At 36.3% G+C, this 22,553-nt stretch overlaps 1 protein-coding gene across 5 annotated transcripts; it reads left to right on the plus strand.

Moving 5' to 3' along the window:
• The first annotated feature begins 2,644 nt into the window (after nucleotides 1–2,644).
• LOC135695548 (uncharacterized) lies at nucleotides 2,645–19,639 on the plus strand. 5 transcript variants are annotated; one of them, XM_089110623.1, is made up of 16 exons: nucleotides 2,646–2,823; nucleotides 3,455–5,236; nucleotides 5,706–5,825; nucleotides 6,378–6,608; nucleotides 8,095–8,239; nucleotides 9,355–9,414; nucleotides 9,726–9,779; nucleotides 10,308–10,439; nucleotides 11,057–11,296; nucleotides 12,202–12,639; nucleotides 12,985–13,344; nucleotides 13,767–13,855; nucleotides 14,660–14,897; nucleotides 15,381–15,841; nucleotides 16,475–16,563; nucleotides 17,739–19,639. In XM_089110623.1, exons 2-16 carry the CDS (start codon nucleotides 5,183–5,185, stop codon nucleotides 17,887–17,889), a joined length of 2,862 nt encoding a protein of 953 aa, XP_088966749.1. In that variant the 5' UTR covers nucleotides 2,646–2,823; nucleotides 3,455–5,182; the 3' UTR covers nucleotides 17,890–19,639. The 5 variants fall into 5 exon arrangements, with proteins under 5 accessions (XP_088966760.1, XP_088966763.1, XP_088966766.1 ...); XM_089110626.1 differs by having other exon boundaries at nucleotides 4,868–5,236; XM_089110634.1 differs by having other exon boundaries at nucleotides 2,645–5,236; nucleotides 14,666–14,897.
• Nucleotides 19,640–22,553: the final 2,914 nt, after the last annotated feature.

Consider the following 22,553-nt stretch of genomic DNA (forward strand, 5'->3'; position numbering starts at 1 on the left):
AGAAAACATTGACAAGCCAAAATAATAATAACGGACTAATGGACCTTTCAACCCCAAAGATCTGATCATATCGGGACAAGCTCTGAATACTATAACTACCCGAGGCGGCACCATGGTTGCCGCCGAAGGGAAAAAAATTTTCGAATTTCGATTATTCTAGTTCGCTGGAAAATGCACTGTTCTAAGCAATTTCACGGCAGCAATTCTCCTAATTGTACTGAAATTTCCTTTATTTTTGCAAATAGATTTTGCAGCAGATAAAAACAACTGCTACAATTTTGCCGTGGTTTTGAAAATAGGATGATTTTGCGCTACTTCTAAAGCCAGGTAAACAGAACTACTAATTATCAATTGACTCTCTGGTCTTTTCATTTTGGAATCTCTTTTTTGCATGTAAAAAAGGTCTGGAGCTCATTATGAATTTCAGTTAACGATTCTTCCAAAAAAGTGTAGAAAATTTTGACACATGGTACAATTTTACCAGATTTTGATTTTGATTTAGTACCAGCAAGAAATAAATCTCCCAAAATCATTGGCTTCTGTAGAAAATGCCATTCATATGAGTGTGCCAGGACAGAAAAGTTGCTAATATCAGAAGAGTGTCACTGATAAGCTCCTCCAGTTAGCGTCTGTTTTATTCTTTCTCTTTCTCTTCTGACGTGCTGTGGGTGTGCCTATTGGGTCATTACTGGCCTCTTCTAGACCAAGCAAAACTACATAATGATCTCCTGCCATATCTCAATGCTTTTATATTTTTATTTTTCTTCTTTGTATGCAAATCCCCTGCAGAGTCCCCACAAAGATTGGTGAACAGTCTTTCCAAAGGGCAAATTATGCACATTTTTTTAGAGAAACTGATGGATGAGATTCAGTGGTGGAACTACCACATCACTGAATTTGCAAGAAGCTTTCCAGGACTACCTGATCATTTCCTTTATCCTCTGCCTCTCATCTGCCTCTACAGCTCAAGTGCATGGAGCCTTACCCACGAAAAATTTCTTTATCCATTATTCCGACTACCGAAGATAGTTTTGCGAGCCATTAGATTACAAGCGTTTTCTGTTTTCTGTTTCCAAGCTTTTCCTCGCAAATTTTCCATCCTTTAAAAATCAGTCACAAGAAGTGCTACACACAATTATTACAACCTTAATCTATAATGCACTTTACAAGCTATCTCCTTCTTGCTTTCATGGCTACTTTCAGCTAAATCAACTGTTCATAGAATTGGTACTCGTTAGCCTACAAAAGGTGTTTCGAGCTCTTAAAAATACTACCTTATATGGCCTTCAAACTATTCAATAATTTGGTCCGAAACTCTAGTCTTGTAGTCAGTGAAAATGGCAATACCGTTGCGTTGTTGATCTTTTCAGCAATAGTCGGTGAGTAGCCATATGATAGTCTCATTTACTGGAGTGTCGGATTGCAGGAGATGCGAATTCGCACCAATAAATTGAAAAGGCGATCCATCCCGGGGACAATTATTTTGTACCGGGGAGAATCTTGCCTTGCCCGGGGTAGGATTTTGCTTAAATTAATCCACCAGGGAATTCACCGGGGCAGGATATGCCGGGGCACTTAGACAGGGGTTCTGTTATTCTAATCCTCTCCCATACCATGACTTTGTTTTTAGCCCCCCCTTTCTTTAAAGCTCCCTTCTGTAATAGGCTCTAAGTTTTTGAAGCAAGAAAAATTCCACTTCTCTATTTAGCCCCCCCCCCCATATTTACTTTTCATTGTACCTTTAGTAAAATTTCTGTATTTATGGCAGGTTTAAAAAGAGTCTAACACGCAAGCAAACATGTCTCTTTGAGAATGCCTATTGGGGGCTTACTGCTGAATCTTCAGTAAGAGAAGATTATTTGCCTGTGGTAGTATTTATTTTTTCGGACATTGAGGAGTTTTGAGATCGATCTAAAGCCAGGCGCTAAAAGGTTGTTAGTGATGTCAAACTTCAATATAAGAACTTACTTTTTTATAGCCTGTAGGTTGTTTTAGGCCGTTTTAAAAAATAACTTGTATACCCAAATTTTCTAGACAAGACCTCATTCGAAGATGATTGAACGCTAAACGGAACAAAAAGTTTGTTCTTTTTCTGGCTCTATCGTCTTAAATTAAATCAAATTTTTGTTTTATTAATTGCATATCAGTGTAATTTAGCCTATTAAAGTAGGCGTTTTGTAAGGTGGTCGTACAACAATTGGTCTTGTCCCAATGCATTGGTCACGTCCCAATGCATTGGTCAGTTATATTCGAGTACATGTTGCTTGAAGAAAGAACAGTATCATTTTTATACACTTCTTTATAATGAGGGCAGGGTAAAAAACTGTTTGAGGTACAAAGTCAGTGATGACTTGACACAGAAATATCATAGAATTAATGTCAGCCATGATTTTATTGACGTTTTCAACACTGCGTTAAATTCTTTTCGCTTCTGGGCTATGTGACAAATTCGCTGGTTGTACTTGATTTATAAACCCTTTTATGGTAAGAATGCAAAAGTTTGGTCGCAGTATCACTCTTGTATGTCGACTTGTTAATATTTTGAAACAAAGAGACTGCGAAAGTATATTTTCTCGAATTATCGTTGATGAAAGCAATGGTTACTGACTATATTTCTGCATGGTGACGTCATTCGCTCCCATGGTCCAATGCGAGAAGCATCGTGTTGAGGAAGAACAAAAAGAAACTCGTAGAAGTCTGTTCAAGGCTAACTGAAACTTTTATTTACTACGAATATTTGGCACAGGAATTCAAGAAGGAGATATCTGTCCGAATTTCTGTTTATATTGTTCAGCTTACAACTTTCCTGGGCATCTGGAAACGGTAAGATCGGTTAAATGATACTCGAAATTTTCGGCAATGGACCAGCTGCAAGGCCTAAATTTTCGTTCGATTCGCCAATATCTTAGTTTTCAATTTTTTATTTCAAAAAGTCCAAATGAATTTCAAATCACTAAATATTATGATTTTCTTGTGAATTGTGAGGCAAATGGTAGTAAAACTAATGTTTCTACCAAGCGATTTGTATACTCTGCCACCAAATTGGAATGACTGCGATCGCCATTGTAAGTTATCCGTTACCAAAAAGCTTTTAGCCTGCCTTGAAAATAAATACTAGGTATGAGACATTCTCCCAAATCAAAGAGCAGGCTATATTGCATTTTTAAGACCCCATAAAGATTTTGATTGTTGAAGGCCAAGAACATTCGAGCAGGCTCTTTGGTAAATGGAATTTTCCTTCTGAGAAATGTTTATCCCCCAACACATTTTAGATCTGTGGTCTAAATAAGCCGTATTCCATACATTTCCCATTTCATTTGGATTCAGAATTAATAGGAATTGATAAAAAAGAGTCAAAAAGATAATTGATGTAAGTAGTCTCCAGGTAAAGAGAGACTTGTTATTTAAAGCCTACAGCAACAAGTACTTCAACATAACGCTATTTGTTTTTCAGGTAAGCAGGCAAGCAATTTACAGCTAAACTCAACCCTGTAAATTAAAATGCAATTTCTAGTTCGCTGAAGTAAAATTGTTTCTATTAACCGTGCAGATTTTGAGCTGTTTTATTTTTTTCTAATTATTTGTGTCTTCATCTGTTATCCTAAACTTGTAAATTGTTTTTTCTATCCATTACTCGTATATAAATCTGTAAATGAAGTTGTATTTTCAAGAAAAAAATATTTTTACTGCCAATTATTTCAACACCTAGAGATATGCAAGCTCAATCCATGATTTTGCATCTTAGATTGTTTTGCCATAAACTAATTTTTCATTGAAAAAAAATTCAGTTACCTGGTTTGACAAGTCACTTTTCTTTTATGTGAAATTTAAGTTCTTTTATTGATTCAGCATTTGTTTAAATACTTAATTTTTTACAAATTGCAATCATGTTTTAGAATTAGATGTTGAGATTGGTTTTTATATATACAGTGCTAAAAGTTTTGTAACTTTATTAGTTTTAAATTTGTTTAGATAGCTTCTGTATGGAAAAAATGTATATACACCTATTTATTCTGTGTACCCATATTATAGGTACCTTTTTGTCATTTTTTTAAAGTTTAGCAAAGGAACTTTGAAGAAATTTCAATAATTCTTCTATGGAAATAATTGTCAAGAAAATCTTATGCAAATCTTGTATTTGTATTATATTGTTGTTGAATTTAATGAACTTAATGCAGTTATTTATTTCGTGTGTTGATGTATTTATTTTATTTTATATTATTTGTTTCATATTATGCATTTTTTTAAGCAAATGATCATGTTTATATGCCCTTCATAACAGCAACAACCCAAAATATTTTTTAAAATGAATCCACCCAGATGTTAAGGTTGATTTTCACTAGTTTATTTGAAAACATAATATGAAAACAGTATATAACATATGTTTTAAGAATAATTAGCTTTATCTATAAATAATTATGTCTGAAAACTAGTAGAGTTTAGAATGTGAATACCTCAAAATCTATGCATCCCAAAATTTATGCAGACAGAGATTCCATTCATGTGAACATTCTTGTGAATTTTTTAGCTCACTTTTAAACAGTTTTTCTATTGTTTAGCGTTGTGTGTTACAATGTTTATTATTTGCATACATGTATGTTATTTTGGGTAAATTATAAAAAATCATTGGACTGTTCAAAATGTATTGAAATAGAGTGAAGAAAAGAGTAAAGGTGAGGTAAGATGAAGCAGTGATGCTTGCTGGCTGGAAATGAGATCATGCAATGTGGTTTGAATGATCTTATGGCAAGATGCAAGCACAAATTTGTGGTATCATATCTAACAGCAATATCTAGCAGGCATTTTGGAAAGATGTTGCAATGGAAAGCCATCAAGTTTTCAATTTGTCTCTATTGACTATTTGCAGATAAAAAGAAAAAGTTTTCAAAGAGTTTCAGAGAGACAAGAGAAATAACAGACTAAATTATCAAAGCCAATTGTTCTCCATTTGCATTCATGCCCTGCCTCTTTATTGTATCCATAACAGAAGTAACTTGTGATAGATTATCTCAAGTGGTCTGAGATTCTGCCTTAGGTATTTTCTATAAAAGCAAAAAACAGAATGAAGAAAGCCTGCTAAAAAAGGAGTAAACACAGAAGATAGCTGTTGTCAAGACAGACAAAATCTATTCCTTCTCACTCACTTTGCCCTGGGCTTTGAATACATCATTCAAACAAGAAAATGGCTGCACAAGGAGAAGATTGCTACTTCTATTATTACTCAAGCTGCTCAAAGGTCAGTCTTAAACTTGTATTTGTTTCTTATCTATTAAATTATTAGCTAAATTTTCATAAAATGAGACCTAAATATACAGCATAACAGATAACATGCTATTTGTGTGTAAGATCGCTAGTTTTTCTGCCATTTGTCAACCATTCAGGAGAGTATCACTTCCTGGAGTTTTGTCCACTGGTCTTAGAATTTATGATGGAGATGGGTTGTAGGTGCTCCAAGCCTAAGAGACAGTTCCCCTAAAGGGGATTCTGTATAAAGAAAATAATCAAGAAAACAGTGTTATCAAAAGAACATTGAAAGCTTTAGATTTTGTATTCCTAAAATATAACTTTTAAGATGATTTATTTGGCTGTTATTTTGTCTCAAATTTACCTATTATAGCTTTGTTTATATTTTCCTAGCTTGAATACATGTAGGGGATTCAGTAAAATATAAATATAAATATTCATTTGCTACCATTTACTTTCAGGGAGCATCTTGCCCCTATCGGCATCAGCCTGCAGCTCTTGGTAATGAGATTCCATGTCATTTATGGCTAGAAGGAAGATGTGCTCGGGATGTTTGTAAATATCGCCATAGAAGTTATGATGTAAGTTTGACATTAATTGATTCATTTTTAACCATGTACTTTGAATTTATAAGGAATCATATTTATTTAAACATGAATGCATTTGTTGGTTAGATAAACAGAGGCTTCCATAAATTGAAGATGATAGCCCACTTGTGACAATTTCTATATAAGTGTAAAAATGCCTGTCAGTATCAACTTGAACATGAGCAGGTCCTTATTGAGAATATTCACTTATCCAGGCCTTACAGTATGAGGCACATAATACTGCAACTAGGCAAGACAAGACTTGCATGTTGTCATGCACCTGTTTCTTAAAACGTAATGAATTTTAGGCCTCTGCCATTTGCATTTTGTAAATATTACTCTTTTATCAGAAACTTTGTCTTGTTGCCCTGAGAATCATCTTTAAATTAAAGCATTCACCATTTAGGGAATTGCACGTCTTGATGAAAAATTTGCTTGGAGACGCTTGGTCGGCCACACACCTGTTAAAATTGGAGAAGCCTGCTCATTAAAATATCATAGTTTCATTTTTCATGCAATAATTTTATCCTTTTCATCCCTTTTCAGAAAAGCCGTCAATCAATACCATGTCTTTGGGAGACACATCCTGCTGGTTGTCTCAAACCCAATTGCCACTTCTTTCATTCCAAACCAAGGCCATTTGCAACAACAGGACAAGCAACAGGCTTGCCAATCACATCAGTATCAGTAGGGAATACAACTTTATTCAATTCAACTTCAATGCTTGCAAGCCAGAGGACCAACACTGGAATAGCCGCCAATCCTGTGGTATCTCAAGTAAGAATATTTTTGTTTTGCTTATAATTTTCTTAAGTTTGAGTGTTCATTCCAATCACAATTGTAGCAGGCCTGGCCATTTGTATTTTTATAGGTGAGCTGTGAATCGCTCCCCTCATTTGCTGAGGCGAGCTAAATCAGTAACACATAGAAGTTACTTTAAAGACAATCGACAGATGACTTAATAAGCCCCTTTAGTATCTGTTGGTTGCCTTAATGTAATAGCCTCAGTCAGGAGTGTGCTGTTTTACTTCTTTCAATTTGCATTTGCTTTAACCGTGACTTAGGCACCCCCTTTAATTGAAGTATTTGAAAGAACAGACTTTCTCCGTTTTATGTAAAGCTGGCACAACACAAAAACAACAATTCTCTTGCAAAACAATCTCTTTGTTGCACAGAATTTGAAAATGGCTTTAAAAACAAATTTTGAAACAAACTTAATTATACATCTAGCACTCTTCAGAGAATAAAAGGTCAGAACATAGATGGAAAACTCTACGCTAAGATACCCAGTTTTGGATCGAAATAGGCCATCAGAAAACGCGAGGACATGACTGTTGAGGTTTTCCAATAAGTGCCCCTTTCCTATTGAAAATGTTACCAACGGAGTCCTAAGGTGAAAACAAACTCACTTATGTCTACACAAAAGCAGTCGGCCATGTTTATATAGTAGATAGATTCACAAACTGCTACATAGATGGAACGATGATCAGGCTTTGCCAATAATGCGAAACATGTCGCCATTATAGTTTTTCACCCAATCTGGGTTTTTCAGTAAATGCTGCTGGATAGTGGAATTCCATGTTTTGGTTGTCGTTTTTGATCTGCAAGACAGAGTACCCTGTTCTCTTTGAGGGATAGTTTGGTTTCTATTGCTGGAAGGGACCTGCTGTCTTATTATATCCCCAATCTACAATTCCTACCCATTTCTTCGACTTTCCTTCCGAAAATATTCCTGTTTTCTTAAGATTGAAAGGTTCTAATCGCTACAAACGTACCTTTCGGTTAACTATCCTTTTCCAAATAGATCGAAGTTTATGCCTATCATAACAAAAACCGCTCAACAAGCAAAAAGTTAATTGCAAAAAATGCAGTGACGGGAGAAATCGCTGTTACAAAAATAAGCCAATTAATCCGTTTTCAGGGTTCTCTGAATAGGAAAAGGGCAAATGAATGGAAATTTTAGGGGAGCGATTCTCCCTTCATGTTCTGTTTAGGAGAGCAATTCATAGCTCGCCTCAGGTTGCGAGGGGAGCGTGGAGGCGAGCGCGAGCTATCGCTCGCCTCAAACGGCCAGGCCTGATTGTAGCTATGGTTCTCTATATCTGATATCTTTTTGCATTGATTTTTTATCAAAATTTTCATCAAATGGGTTAAGAAAATATTTCATGTTGAATACAAAGCTGCTGGCAAACTTTTCATGTATCTCCACATTTTGATGTACACAATTAACATCCTTCTACCTCAGCTATCTCGTTTTTTACAGGGAATCTCAAGCCAAGCAGCAGCTGTTGTTTCTCAGCCTAGTTTGCAACCATTTGTCAGTATTCCTGTAGAAGCACAAATAGCAAAATCAATACCGGACACAAACCTATTCCCAGTTCAACAAGCAAATTTGCTATCTGCCCCAGGTAAACTCCATTCTAGAAGTAAGCATTGATTAAATGCAAATATTGTAATGACATGTGGGTGTATCTGTAACCTTTTCCAGATGGAGTTTGAAGATATTTCATCAAACATTTATCTTATTTTTAGCCAAATCTAGTTACTGCAAAGGCAGTAACTGAAAATGTCTCTAAAGTTGTAGCTGTTTTGAAGAAATCTAGTTTCAGCTGGCAGCCCTTACCTCCAACAGTTTCCTAGCAAAGTAAATGTTTATATATATAAACTCAATATATATCTTAAAGGACCTATAAAATAGTTTAGGTGGGTGATAGTAATAGTAGGGTGCAAAAGTAGGCTTTTACCTGTAGTTCCTTTAATTTCAAATGTCTCTTCAATTCAAAGGGACTGTTAAATTACTTCAATATGATATGGTTTGGGGGAGTCTACTGTCTAGTTTCTGTGTAAGTTGTGTTCTCAACTATACATCAACTTCTTTTAAGCTTCAGGCACAAGATAGCTCCTATGGCACTGTTTGTTTCTTCTTTTCTGTGTGGGCACGCACATCTCTTCCTCTTCTGGTTCTTTTGTGCCCCTAATCCTAACTGCCTCTGTGGACAATTCAGTCCCACACACCTGGGATGCCTGGTTGTTATCTGTGGGACACCATTTATCTTTAAACAGGGTAAACCCTGGATGACCAAACTATACTAGAATTGTCCATCCCTGTTGCCAGAATTCCTTTTTAGGAGAACACAGGCCATATATGGAAGACCACAGAAAGAGCTGGGTATTCCACCTGTTCACTGGCATTGTCCACCCCTGCTCTGTATAAGACATCAGACAGACCAAAGACCTCATTGTCTGCCATCCCCTGCTTCCTGGCAGTGTCATATCTAGCTGTATCCTTAGCTTTAATCTGCTGTTGTTTTATGACCTAACAAAATTGAAGTTTGCTGCACCCCATGCCTGCTACAACTACCTGCAGTCTTGGTAATTAGTTTTGAAGTGTTCTGTAATCTTGGTAAAAAATGCACAAAGTTTGGAAAATCAAAACATAATAATGGAAAGTAGGATCTAGAAGAAGCTTATCATTGAATTTTACTTTTTAAAAGTAATATTTAGACATTTTGTTTCCCAATAGACTCATCCTTCCAAGAGCATGTTAGAATGTTCAAAGAAATGATCAGTGAAAAGCGAATGGGTAAGTGCCAATTCAGTGAAAACCATTTCAAACTGCTTATCAATAGCTAAATATAGTTGTAAGATATTACTGCACAATGGAGTTATAATATATGTATATAAATAATGTATACAATCTTTTTAAATGAAATATATGATAATATTGATTAGATATAATACGATGAAGTAAAATACAATTAATGATACAAAAAGATATGATATGTTATGATATAGTTCAATGTTATTTATTGTACTCAACGTAATTGAATATCCATTTTCGTTATTCAGGTTTTTTATCAACATTAAATCATTGCTAGTTCTTTCAATTCATAGGATCTCCAATGAAGGATGCCCAGAAAAAGAAAACCAAAAGAGATAAATCTCCAGGTTTGCAAAGTCCATCATTTTTTGTGTCACCGTTTATCTGTATGTTGTTTATGAACTCGACTTTCAATGTACAATACACCATGTTGTTGTTTTCAAGAATTTGTTTTGCAAGCTTTTACAGAAAAGCACATATATAGTTTAAAAGCAGCACTTTTTTGCTAGATGTTTTGTACTTTTGTGTTCTTAACTATTTGAATTTTCAAGTATATATTTTTTTATGTTTCGAGTTGATCATTAAAGCTCAGAGGTTTTTCTGTATTGAGTGCCCTTTTATTAAAAAAGAGGATCGTGCCAAAAGTGAGAAGAAACTTAGATTGCCACTAAAGTGTGTTTGAAAATCCTGCATTCGTGCATAGGATAAAACTGCATTCATGAACCATAAATTGTTTCGGTAAAAAACTTTTTCCGACTTGGGTTAAAAGGGCCTGTATCTATGATACAAGCAATGTATTTAACGAGATTTTGCACAAAATTCTATATAATTCTGTATGTTAACTTCTGGTTTCTGAAAATTTTTTGATTCCGTAGTTCATTCAAGCGACTCAGAATTTGACGAAATTCTGGGGACTTATGAATCAAGGCAGAAAAAGGATAAGTCTTACCAGACATTCAAAAAGGAAAGAAGGGACCGAAAGGGGAGGACTGTCGCCCCCTCCAAAGGTAATTTTTCATCTAAAATTTCATTGTTATCAGTTAATTTGTTTGAATGAACGTAACTGGTTTTCGGCTGCTGTTTAATGTAAAGCAATACAAGCTCGGATTTCAAACCGCTGTTCCAAAATATATTCTATTAGATTCTTTTAACGATCCTGCACCCTGCTTTATAAGCCATACTTTTAGGCGGCACAATACCCCTATTGGCTTAAATGATCTATCCATAGCGGCCCGTGTCTCGAAGCCTTCAAAGTCACCCAGCACAACTGCTACTAACCTTTTCTTTTATGGCGGACTTACTTCATAACCCTCTCGTGGTCTTCGAAGCACATTCTTATGCTCATCTTCTTTCATAAACCAAGTGAAAATTATTAAGTATATCGTCAATTTTGTCATAAAAAAACAATAAGAAGATACATTGCAGCCCAAAGGGGTATTTTATTTATCGAGGCTCGACTTTGCCACAGTTTTACTGAAGTAAGTCGACCCTCTGATGTGAGAGGCCCTTTGTCTTTGGAAATTGAGAAAAAGCAATTCTTTTGTAAACAGTCTTAAATAATTGGCCAATCATTCGTTACTGGTTTGGAGTGAAGCTAAATGTCAAGTTATTTTTGTCATATCAGGCAGACAGTATGCTGATAACAGATACAAAACAAGGGAGGATGAAGAGAGAAGAATTCGGCAGGAAAAGTCTAGACAAGATAGAGATTCAGAGGAGAGAAGAAAGAACCGGGCAAAGAGAAAAGAAGAAAAGGAAAGAAGAAGGAAACAAAAAGAGAAAGAGAAAAAGAGGCAGGGCAAAAAGTCGAAAAAGGAGAAAGAGGAGAAAGAAGAGAAGGGGGAAGAAAATGATGATCTTGGCGGTATGCGTTTTTTTGCTTTGTTGGTTTCAAATATGTTGGTTTCAAGTGAAGCCTCTTATCTCCGAAAGAAAACCAGTGCGTCCCGCCTCCTAACCTGTTCATTCATTTTGATCTGCAATCCCAGTCCTAGACAGACAGTTACAAAATATATACCCCCTTCCTCTTTCAATGTTAATTTATGCACATTTAGAATACATAAATTGTGACTTTAAATGTGATTAGAGAAGAGAAGGGTTGTGCAATGTTGTGCGATGTTAAGCAATGTATGCACGCTACCAAGAATATATTCAGGCGTTTGTTTCAACGCTACGCGGCACAACATTTCTGCAGCATCCAGACGACATCAGCATACCAGAGGACGAAAAATCTTCTGAATATGTCCACTCTATGTTGAAGGGATTTCTTGGACTTGCTGTATTGATTATGAATTTAATAATAATCATGTATATTTGAGCTTGGTTTTATTTTGAAGAAGGGAGTCAAATTCACGAAAGTCTAAACAGGATTCCTCACCCGCCCACATTTTCAAGCGAGATCTTACCATCTCTTAATTCCAGCAAAGATCTAAAATGCCCTTATAAAAACGACATCACGACTGACAGTGCTGCTAATATTATTTTGTAATACAAATATCTAAATGTTTAAAAGTAGTTATATAAACTCCTGATAGCTAAGGGCTAATGAATGGCTCAATGATTCAAAAATTTGTGTCAAGTTTGTCATTTGTTCATGGCAGTAATTAGAAGTTGGCTCGTTGATTATTTTTGATGGAGAGTGGAAATTTTACTTTTCTACCACCTATATAGAAGTATCTAAGGTTGGCCAGGTCGCTAGATAACGAGTTCTCTGACAGTATCTTTATTCATGTTCTCCAATCAAACGGCTATTGCCCATGTTTTTTGTAGAATTATCTTCAGATGACTTTGAGTTAGTGGCAGATTCAGAAGAAGAGAAGAACTCACAGGAAAGCGAGGGAGAAGAACGCGCTGCTGGAGAGAACAGCAGCAACGACAACAACAAAACCGAGAATTCTGAAGATAAAGCTGAAACAACATTGGAAGAAAAAAATGCAATAAAATTAGATGGAGACGTTATGAAGGATGTTACAGAGAGCACTGCTTTGGAGATAAGTGGTGAAGAGAAGGAGAACGAAGGAAAAGGTTTCGGATTTCATATCAAGAGTTACGAAGAAATTTTGCGAGAAAAAGCGTTGAGAAATATGCTAGAACGAAGACAGGCAATGGAGAAACAGAACAAGGAGGAGAAACCACCAGTTTCAAACAAGGAAGTAGCAAAGAATGCAGTTTCAAACACGCCAAAAGAGAAACAGTTGAAAGCCAAAGGTATAATCAATGTTTTTGTTGCGATGGCGGGTTCACATCTTGAGAGTAGGCCAAGCTAAATAGGAGCGTTATCTTAGGATCACAACATCAAAACTTTATCAAGGCTTTATTTTTGTGCTCTAGGTTCCATTCGATTCAAAACAGAATCTGCGTCTTAAATATTCCGCGAGTTGTAGCAGTTTGAGGGAACTGATGTCAAATGATTGAGGTTTCATGATCTAATGAATCCTTGAGCAATTGCTATTTAGGGAATTTGGGTCGATGTTATATTCCACACCGATCAGTATCTACAATTTTCTTTTCGTGAATATAAAATATAGTTAGTCTTTATTTTTAATCCTCTAGAAAATGATGAAAACGAAATTAAAGAAGAATCGCCTGTCCTAAAAGGAAAGGCAGTCATACCTACACCAAAAACTGAAAACGATACCAAAATTGACCCTTCGATTGACGATGATTATGATGATGACGAGGATGTAGGTGGAACGGCACTGAGAAGCCAAGTTGTGAAGGTCAGTGCTGCGAAGGAGGCTGATCAGGCTGGTAGTACCACAAACGCAGAAGATCAGAAATCATCAAAGACCCTTAAGGTTGTGAGGAGAGTAGCTGTGAAGGTGAAACAGAATGATGCTGCGCCGCAGACTTATCCAAAGCAGGTGAAGGACAGAAAATCAGTGGAGATATACAAACCCCCACCTGCTTCCAGTGGGTACTTTTTGTGATTGTCTTTTTGTTCCTTCTTAGGAGCTTTGAACCTTATCATACGTTTTCTGGCCGACCTAACCTCAAGGTTGTATGTTGATATACAGGTCGAATTCTTTTATATGCCCTTTAAATCCTCTGAGCTGTGCTATGTGAAATTAATGTCCCTTTTTTTAACGCCCCTATTCTAAGTGCCCCTTTTTAGGCAATCCAGGACTTTAAGGCAAACAGGGATCAAATTAGTGTATATGTATTGGATTCATGGCTTAACACAAGGGTAAAACAGCATAAAAATGTACCAGACTTCATTATTTCCTTATGTTTTCGTGAAACACTCCAAAATAGCCTTATTATCCATCCAGTTTCTTGTATTTTTTGTATGACCCTTTGATACCACTTGACGTAAATTATTCTTTTTATTCTAGCGGTCGTAGCTGTGCAATCTAAACCCCTGTCCTCGGATCGTAATGGGGCAGCTACAATCGACGAAACAAAGGACACCTCTAGACCAAAGGTAGCTAACCTTAATAATGTTGGATTACCGATTCAGAGTTTTCAAAATTTGTACGAAATAAGGAGCAGTATCTGGAATAGCTCACTGAATGTATAACCCGGCCTTAGTTTTTAGGTATAATCTAAGGTACCTTTGTGTTTTTGTTGGATGAGTGATTTATTTAAACCGAGTTTTGTCCTACAGAATATGCTAAGTTGTTTGTGTTCTGCTCAACTGCCATCTACTGTATTTATTTGTTTTTTTATTCGTTTTTACTTTCTTTTACACTCTTTGCTGTCTTTTCTTGTCGTATCATTTTTCGTTAGGCCTTTCTCTTCTCTTTTCCTTCGATCGCTTCTTTTTATTAAGAAATCCAGCCTGCTTCTTCAGACCTTAAAAGTCTTTGTCACGTGCAATAGAACTTCATGTTCTCATCGAATATAGAGTTCTTTGAACGATGATCGAGCTCACAACATTTTTCAAACAAACTTAAAGGCTGGCATTTATTTGATCACCGTGAATTTGGTATAGCCAATGTCATTTAGTTAAATTTTTTGTTTAGAAAAGTCGTTAGGGTCAGGTAAAATATGTTATAACTTTCAGGCTGAATTATTCGTGTTTTGAATTGTCATTTCATCATTTTTTACTTGTCTTATATTGCTATGTGATGTATTCTAACGTTCCTAATTTTTTATTTCTCACTTACAAGATGAATTTGTTTTGACTAGTTACACAATCCAGCACATGTTTTGCATTTAGTTTAAGTGATAAACTCAATAGAATTTCTTAAAAACCTCAGGCATCATTTCATTGTTTTGTTTCAAGTTGCAGCGATTGCAAACAGCAAGAGAAATTAATCAAGAAAAGGTAGCTGGAAAAGAATCGAATATCGAGGCGGCCTCACCTGGTGTCAAAGTAAAGTCTTTTTCAGAGATTATGGAAGAAAAAAGAGCGAGAAGGCTGAAAAGATTTGGCGAAGGTTCTGCTTCGGGAAATTCTGGATTAAAACGAAAGCTAAAAGCTAAACATGAAAGTCTTGAGAAGACAAAAAGACGAAATTCGAGTGAGTTACCTGCGTCTGTGTTCAGATTAAGTTTGTCATCAATATTGACTCGGCAATGCTGCATTTTCTACATTTGGCAATGATAATAGAATTCGCAATGCTGTTGAAACCGCCTTCCAGTTGTCTCGAAGTCAAGAGCTTAGTCTGCACACCGACTGGATCACAACTGCCACTGTTACATAGACGTCTACTTAACTTTTTCATCAATGCCATCCGCCCCTTCCCCAATGTTTGCCATTTTTTAAAAAACATCTTTTTAGATATTAAATTCCTGTATACTTAGGCAGAAATATTTTATAGGTCAGCCAATGTTGTTTGATTTGTAATTTTGATGTGTTATTTGTCATAAAATCTGTTTATGATTTTCTAACGAATTATTCTTAGGAAAGTGCCTGTAGTTTGTAACAGAATGTTTCAAGATCTTTATATTTGAGACATTCTGGCTTTTCAAAATGATAATCAGATTTTCAAAATATTTTACAGATGAAGCTGCTAAAACAGACGTTTCCAAATTAGCATCTTCGAAAGAAAGTACAAGAACCCTTAAAGACAGTAAAGAGAGGGTTTCGGCTGAAGATGTTTCGAAAACAGATCGCACTTTCGACAAATCAAGGACTAGTTTCGAAGCAGCGGAAGGACAAAATGCCGCGAAACCAAAAATTCTTAAACGGAGTAATAGCAGAACAGAATCGAAGAAAAAGAGTTTCGGGGAACAGTTACGAAAAGTCGATAAAAAGGAAGCTGGATTATCATTGAAATCTTCACGGCCTTTGGGCAATCGCAAGGAAGCAACTAAAAGTTTGAAATCTCCTATCCTTAAACAACAGAAAGTTAAGAGAGAGGAGGAAAACAAAATGGACGATTTTGACTTTGACGATCTCGATGCTATTGATTTAGATATTGGTGTTGAAGTTGAAGATTTGCCAGAACTAAGCTCGCACGAGGTAAGCTAAAACTGCTTGCTGCTTGATTCTCTATGTCATAGATAAGTTGGTGATACTTTAGCTTGTGTGTTTGTTGCTGTTTAGTACCCGAAGGTAGTTTTTAGGACACCGAGAAGCCGTGCTGCTCAAACAGCGCCCTGGCTCTTCCTCTCGATGTGACCTCACCTCGTGATTCCTACGCCTGGAATTACAGAGAGCTGGCGACTCTCTTCTCTCTAAGTGGATTTTTTGGTCATTGTATGGACTCGAACCAAAGAACCTTTGATCAGTAGCCACTAGGCCAGCCTCACCATAATAAGCCATACTCCTGTATTGATACATTGTATTGTAGTATTAGTAAGAAAAAGGATGGAGCCATGTTGCCCCTTAAAAGTTTGCAAGGCTAAGCTTTTATTCTTTCGTTTCAGCAAGCCCTAAATTGTCTTGAAAAGAGTCTTTTCAAAATTCAGTTTTCATGTTTTAAAAGAGCTATGGTTTTTTTGGTATCCATAAATTCAGAAATTCTTTTATATTTGGGAAAGTAACTCTAAATAGTAAATATTTATCACTGATATATTCATATTTTTAATAAATATCTATTTATGATTAAACATTGAACTTTTGAGTAGAATGTATTGTTTTTGTAACCCGCAGGAAAATATTATTAGCAGTCCAAAGGCTGGGAAGGAAGATGAATCAGACAATGTAGTCTCTCAAGCCATGGATGATATCAGAGAAGCTGTGTAAGATTATTTTTATATTTGTAAACATTTTGGGAATATTCTATCGTTATTTGGAATTCTTTGTTACATAAGTATCTCCTACGCAAACAGATCTCTTTGTTTCATTTGAATTTAACGAGATTTTTGTCGAGATCACCAATGTTGTAGTTTTTCAAAACTCGTTGCCCTTTTTAATAATGACCAAATTTAAAAGGGATCGATTCTGATGGAAATTCATTATTCTTAGTAGATAAATAGTTTTTTCATTCCAAATATTTTGTGTTTAAAACAAGACATGCTACTCAAATGAACTTTATCTCACGCTAAGAGAAACAATGTGAATAACTACGATATTTTTAAAAACCATTTTAAATTTTTGCTGCTTTAAGTTTCACAAAAATTCATTTATTTAAAAACTGACTCATTTAATGTTAAAATATATTTCTTGGTCTGAAAATGCTTTCGCATCAAATTTTTATTGTTGAGGAAACGAATTTTGAACGGCACAGTTAAACTTGACCGTTTAACTGTCCCGGTATAGTATTCGTTCTTTTTAATTTATTTTGAAAATTTCTCTTATTGGATTCTCGTCGCCGTTTTGCTTTGTTCCTGAATTTTTTCTTTGTATTTAAACTAATCGCAAGATTCACAGAATCCGGGGGACCGCGTATCCTGCGATTCCTCCTTCTAACACAGTTAAACTTGGGACTGTTTCGAAATCTTGCCAATTAAGTAGATATTTTGGTGTTTCCGATGGGCCTTTTCACGCCCCCTTTCCTCCCGGGAGTATCATTTTCAAGTTAGCCATAAGCTTCATTTGTTGGTTCGCCTTATCAATAAAAAGTTTTCCACAAGTTTGATCTTTATTTGGCAGTCAAAGAGACTTAAGAGAAGTAGACACTCTTTGTGCTATTTCAATAAGATTTTTTATGAAGAATGTTCACTTTACCCTCCACAGTTTTAGGCACCTACCCTTCTTTGCAAATTTTTGCTAAGGGAAATTTTTTCATGCCGTTTATAAAAGCCTCAGTTTGGTTGTGTATCATCCCAAGCAAGAGTGATACTGGGACCTCACTATCACCTCCTAGCTTTCATGTTTCATAACACATATGCCTTTCAATTTTGATTCCCCGGCTTCATTATAGTCATTGTTTTTTCACAGCTGTACCTTACCTTGAATTTGTCATTTACCTTAGAAACGTCGAACTGAAGAAGAAAGAAGACTTGTTATCAGACGATGAACTGGAAAGAGAACTGGAGCTTGATGACTTATCTTCTCTTGCAAGCGGAGAAGAAATAGACGATGATGATTTAATGCTAGAGCTTGAAGAAATGATTAACTCTTAGTGACTGATTGTAGGTAATTTCCAATAAACATATTCATCCCACATTGAACGAGGCAAAACGTTTAGTCCAAAGTTAGAGTAGGGTCTTCCAAGCAGCTCATTTCCCATAGGCTAATCAACCAATCTGAACTGCAACTATTGTCATCTTGTCATTTATTGTCGAATTTTCCTTCATTACCTACGTGCTCCTTCCTCTTTTGAGATATAGTCAAAATACTCTACCTTAGCCTCTCTTTGATATGAGTATACAAGGTCTTTTCCTTGACGCAATATCTTCAAAGTGTTTCGGTTTCTGATTTTGCTCAGTATGCGATCTGCAACAAAGAACTCTTTTACAACAGTCAATAGGAAGCATACGATAGTTCTCCATGTTAGTAGTTAACAAAGTTAGATCTGATTTTTGGTATTTTGGCTTTTTGATGTCGCTGGTCGTCGGCTTGTTTGTTTTCAATGTTTTCGGGTCAACTTCCTTTTTTTCATAATGCAGCTTTGAAGTTTCTTCCCCCTTTGCAATATTCACTCTTTAATATAATATATAACTTATTACTTACAAAACACCTATAGAACTCAGTGAATTATGCTGGTCTGAGTTTTTATCGAGTCTCAAGGTTGTCATCGTTTTTGATCAGTCTCTTTTGTTGATTTCTGTTGGCCGTAATGTCATAATCTTACTTTGCAGTCATAGTTTCAATTTCTCATTTGCTTTGCAATACTTTGTGACAAAGACAGAACAAAAGTTTTGATATGCTTTATGTTAGAATAACACGCAATCGTCAGTTTTTATTGATTAACATGAAACATACCATTGTTCTGTCTTGTATATGTTTTCTTTGGGATAATTTACGGACTGTGGCCTGCCTGATGGGCATGGCAATAAGCGCTTTTGTCTTTCTCTGAGGCGATGTCAGGCTTCAGACCCATTTCACTAGTTCTCTGATTGCAGTTTCAAATCCTTCTTGTCATATCTCAGAGGGAATCTTTCCAAACAACCTTCTCTCAAAGAGCATTTATTCTTCTCTTTCACTTGTTGCTGTAGCCAATACATTTGACAATCAGCCTTAGTAGTTTGACGCTTTCACTTTTTCGAATCTTCAACCACTCTTTTCAAAACATGGTTGTATTTTGTGGATGTCTGAGAAAAGGCCTTTACGGGTAGAACAAAGTCCTGAGCTGTAAATATTTAAGAATGGATTGCTACTTCATTGATTTTCCCAGAATCAGTCATATAGGATAGCATGTAATTAATATATAGGTGTAGTGTTATGGTAACTGTTCGTAGGAATTGTGGCCTAACTAATCGCAACTCCATCTAGTTCGGTTAATAATATATTCACGGGCTGGGAATCATAATGCATAGATTAACAGAATAACAGGCACGTCCAAGCCAGCGGTTTGATTTGCCATATTCTACAATTCAGAGACAACTGTATAATGAGTAAATCCAGGCTTAACATTACTTTGGCAGAATGTTTTGTACAGAAATGATGCCTCGGCGTTATCAATGTATTTTTAATTTCACTTGTAACAATAGCTTGTAAATACGTTTGTAAAAATTGGCGTTTTGTGGCTGGAAAACTTTGTATTTTGTGATTATACGCAGGCAGTATTATAAACGAGGCAACAGTGTGATAGAATTGTAAACGAGGTGGTAGTGTGATGCTACAGAAACTTATATGTACCTGTTTTATTCTCGTGTTGTACTAGGAATTTGTTAGAATTTACCACTGACGAATAAAATGTTGTTAATTAGTCTTGGTTTGTTAGATTTCTTTATACCTGCCATGTTGTTACCAGCTACTTAATCGTGACAGGATGACAGATTTTCGTGCCAATTACGAGATAGGAGATACGAGAAAAGAGAAGAAGCAGCTGGTATGATGAATGTGAGCTGTAGGGCCGCTAGAGGGGGGGGGGGGTTGCCAGCATCTAATGATGTTTTCCAAAGGGACCCTGGGGGAACATGGTAGGGTGGGGGGAGAGAACGCATTCCTTTCTTATTGGGGCTACAGTGAAGTAACCTGAACAGTTCACATGTTAATTCGAAAGTTTTTGCCTGTAGGCAATCAAATACAACAGATTTTTTAAGGGGACTCTTTTTGTATCTAAGTACTTATAAGGACCTGGTTAGTATCTAAATACTTAAATATAAGACGATAGCTGCAAGTCTTTCAATGGAAATTCTTTGGCTTTTCAAAATGTTTATTTACCATAAATATTTAAGCATCACAACCTACATCTGAGTCAGTAAGTGTCTAAATTCTCGTTCCTGATCTTTTTTAGCCATGATTTGACTTGCATCTTCTTAGCAATTGCTTCTTGAACGTTATAAGGCTGGCGTTCTAATTGTTTTTTCTTATCAATAGAAACAAAAACGTTTGTCTAATACAGAAACGTCACAGGCGACAAGCCTTTGCTTGAATGATGAGTTTGGAATTTAAATGACCAGATGCAGTATTCTTGTCGGTTGGCATATGGGATCGAACGGAGCATATTTAAACCTAGTGATATTACTTAGTTCGATTTGAACATAACAAACAATGCATTCTTTCCCTTCCTAAGGCAAACAGTAACTGATTGGCTGCACCAGCGAGGGAGGCATCTTTGTTGATGCCTTGAGTGAGTTTCCTTGCTGATGGCAAACTTGGTTAGCCTCGAAGACATTTGTACAAGTGCTTGAAAGTGCGTCTATTCTAACCGGTAAAGTTTCCCGTTTTCTTTTTTTCTTCTATTCTGCGATTTAACTTGGTACTTCCAAATACAGTTATACAGTGCTTGTATGATATCGAGAGAGAACTTGATGAGTATGACTGGAGAGAGAACATAACGTTCTACAAAATAAGAGTCAAAACCCATAGTTCTATAACTTTTGAAGAGCCAAGGCTCTACCCAAAGTGTATAGCATTCTGCGTAAATCTCGTAGGGTTATGAAAGCAAAGTAATGGAAGCCAGTAAATAAAAGTAAAGAAAATTAGATACCGTGCCTGAAAGAGTTTATACATCACACTTTTCAAGGCGAAGGCCGAAAGGGGTAATGTAATCACTGTCTTGTCTTCTTTAACTTGTTGGCAGTGAAAAGGTGGCTTGATTACCCTCCCCCCATTTCCTTATAAACGCGACGTAACCCTAATACTTTCGAAAAAATAATCCGACCAATTTTGATAAGAACAAAACAGCTGTTAAAGATGGGTCAACATTACTTGGTTCCTGTCACCCACGGGACAACTGCTCTCTAACTTCAATGTTGGAGTCAACATGACAAAATTTCTTGCGCACATCCCATCTGGCAGTGTTTTCACAAAGCAGACGTATAATTTAAATTCTCATCAAAACGTAATTCAATCTCGTGTCAAGTAAGTTTTTTGCTTAGGCCAGCTGCGCAAATATTTTCATGTGACCGAAACACAAAGGTTCTTCTAGATAGAATGATTCTTAAGTGGGCCGTTTACTGAATTCGACCCGCTGTTAGAGTAGGAAAATCCATTTGAAGACTAAACCGTGGATCTGGGGCGCCTACACAGGGGTGGGGGGGCTGGGGGGCAGCTGCCCCTTTGAGAGGGATAGAGGAGGCTAGAGGGGACTAGAAGTGCCCTGAAATATAAGAAAATACTATAGGATCTTATCGATAATCGATGACCACTTTGATCACTCTCGTTATGTTAATATCTATTAGAAAATATTAGAAAGATGTTACCACCAGCACAAAAACGCAAAGGAAAAAAAGTTTGTCTGTGACAAGGTCAACCACAAGAGGGAGAGCGACAAAGATAATAGATGATAAATAAACGACGTGTTCCCTCAGAAGTACTCCAGCAACCTAAGGAGGATAAATCGATATATAAACTTAGCGGGCAATCAAAATTTTACAACCAGCCCATTTATAACAGCCGTGGTTTTTTATAAAACCAAATATTATGAATAGTGACAAGGCCATTTAATGCCCAATTTTATGTATGGATAATTTTGTCAACATTTTCTCTATGTTAAGAATCTTTGATTATGTAATAGAGCTAAATTTAGCAATTTCGCTTGGTTTTTTGTATATGTAGATTTTTTGTATATTACGTAGATTATTAGGATATCCCCCTTGTGCACGCGAGAGACGATCCGAAGACTGAAACTTCAAAGAATGACGGTTTCTTGCGAGCGGCTATACTTTTCCTTTCCATTTCCATCTTATAACATCCCAAGACTAAACTTTAATCTAAACAGCTAACATAAACAACGACGGTTCTCCGCGAACTCTGATACTTATAACAATCCAATGAAATATATAACGAGGCACAGCGCAGTCTCTCTCAAGCACTGCCTGTCCTAAATGCAAACTGGACCGCAAGAGCTTTCGCAAGCCTCTTTGGCGAAACGGTTAGCTTCCTTATGATGTTTAGCCTTTCATGTCTATACCTTCTGAATTTCTCTCCGAATCTCCTTGAATCTAACTAACTACGTATATTTATATGTACAAGGAAAATACCAGAAAAGCATAACTAAGCAAAAAATGTTACCCAATATAACTAATGACTACGCAACATGATGTAATCCTTATGAGGGGTAATCCTATGGAAAGGAAAAGTATAGCCGCTCGTAAGAAACTGTCATTCTTTAAAGTATCAGTCTTCGGATCATCTCTCGCGATTTTAGACCTTCATTTTACAATGGTAAAAACCC

The sequence above is a fragment of the Rhopilema esculentum genome, chromosome 2, assembly GCF_057945365.1.
Source record: "Rhopilema esculentum isolate cy_ngs chromosome 2, ASM5794536v1, whole genome shotgun sequence".
NCBI classification, from domain to species: domain Eukaryota; kingdom Metazoa; phylum Cnidaria; class Scyphozoa; order Rhizostomeae; family Rhizostomatidae; genus Rhopilema; species Rhopilema esculentum.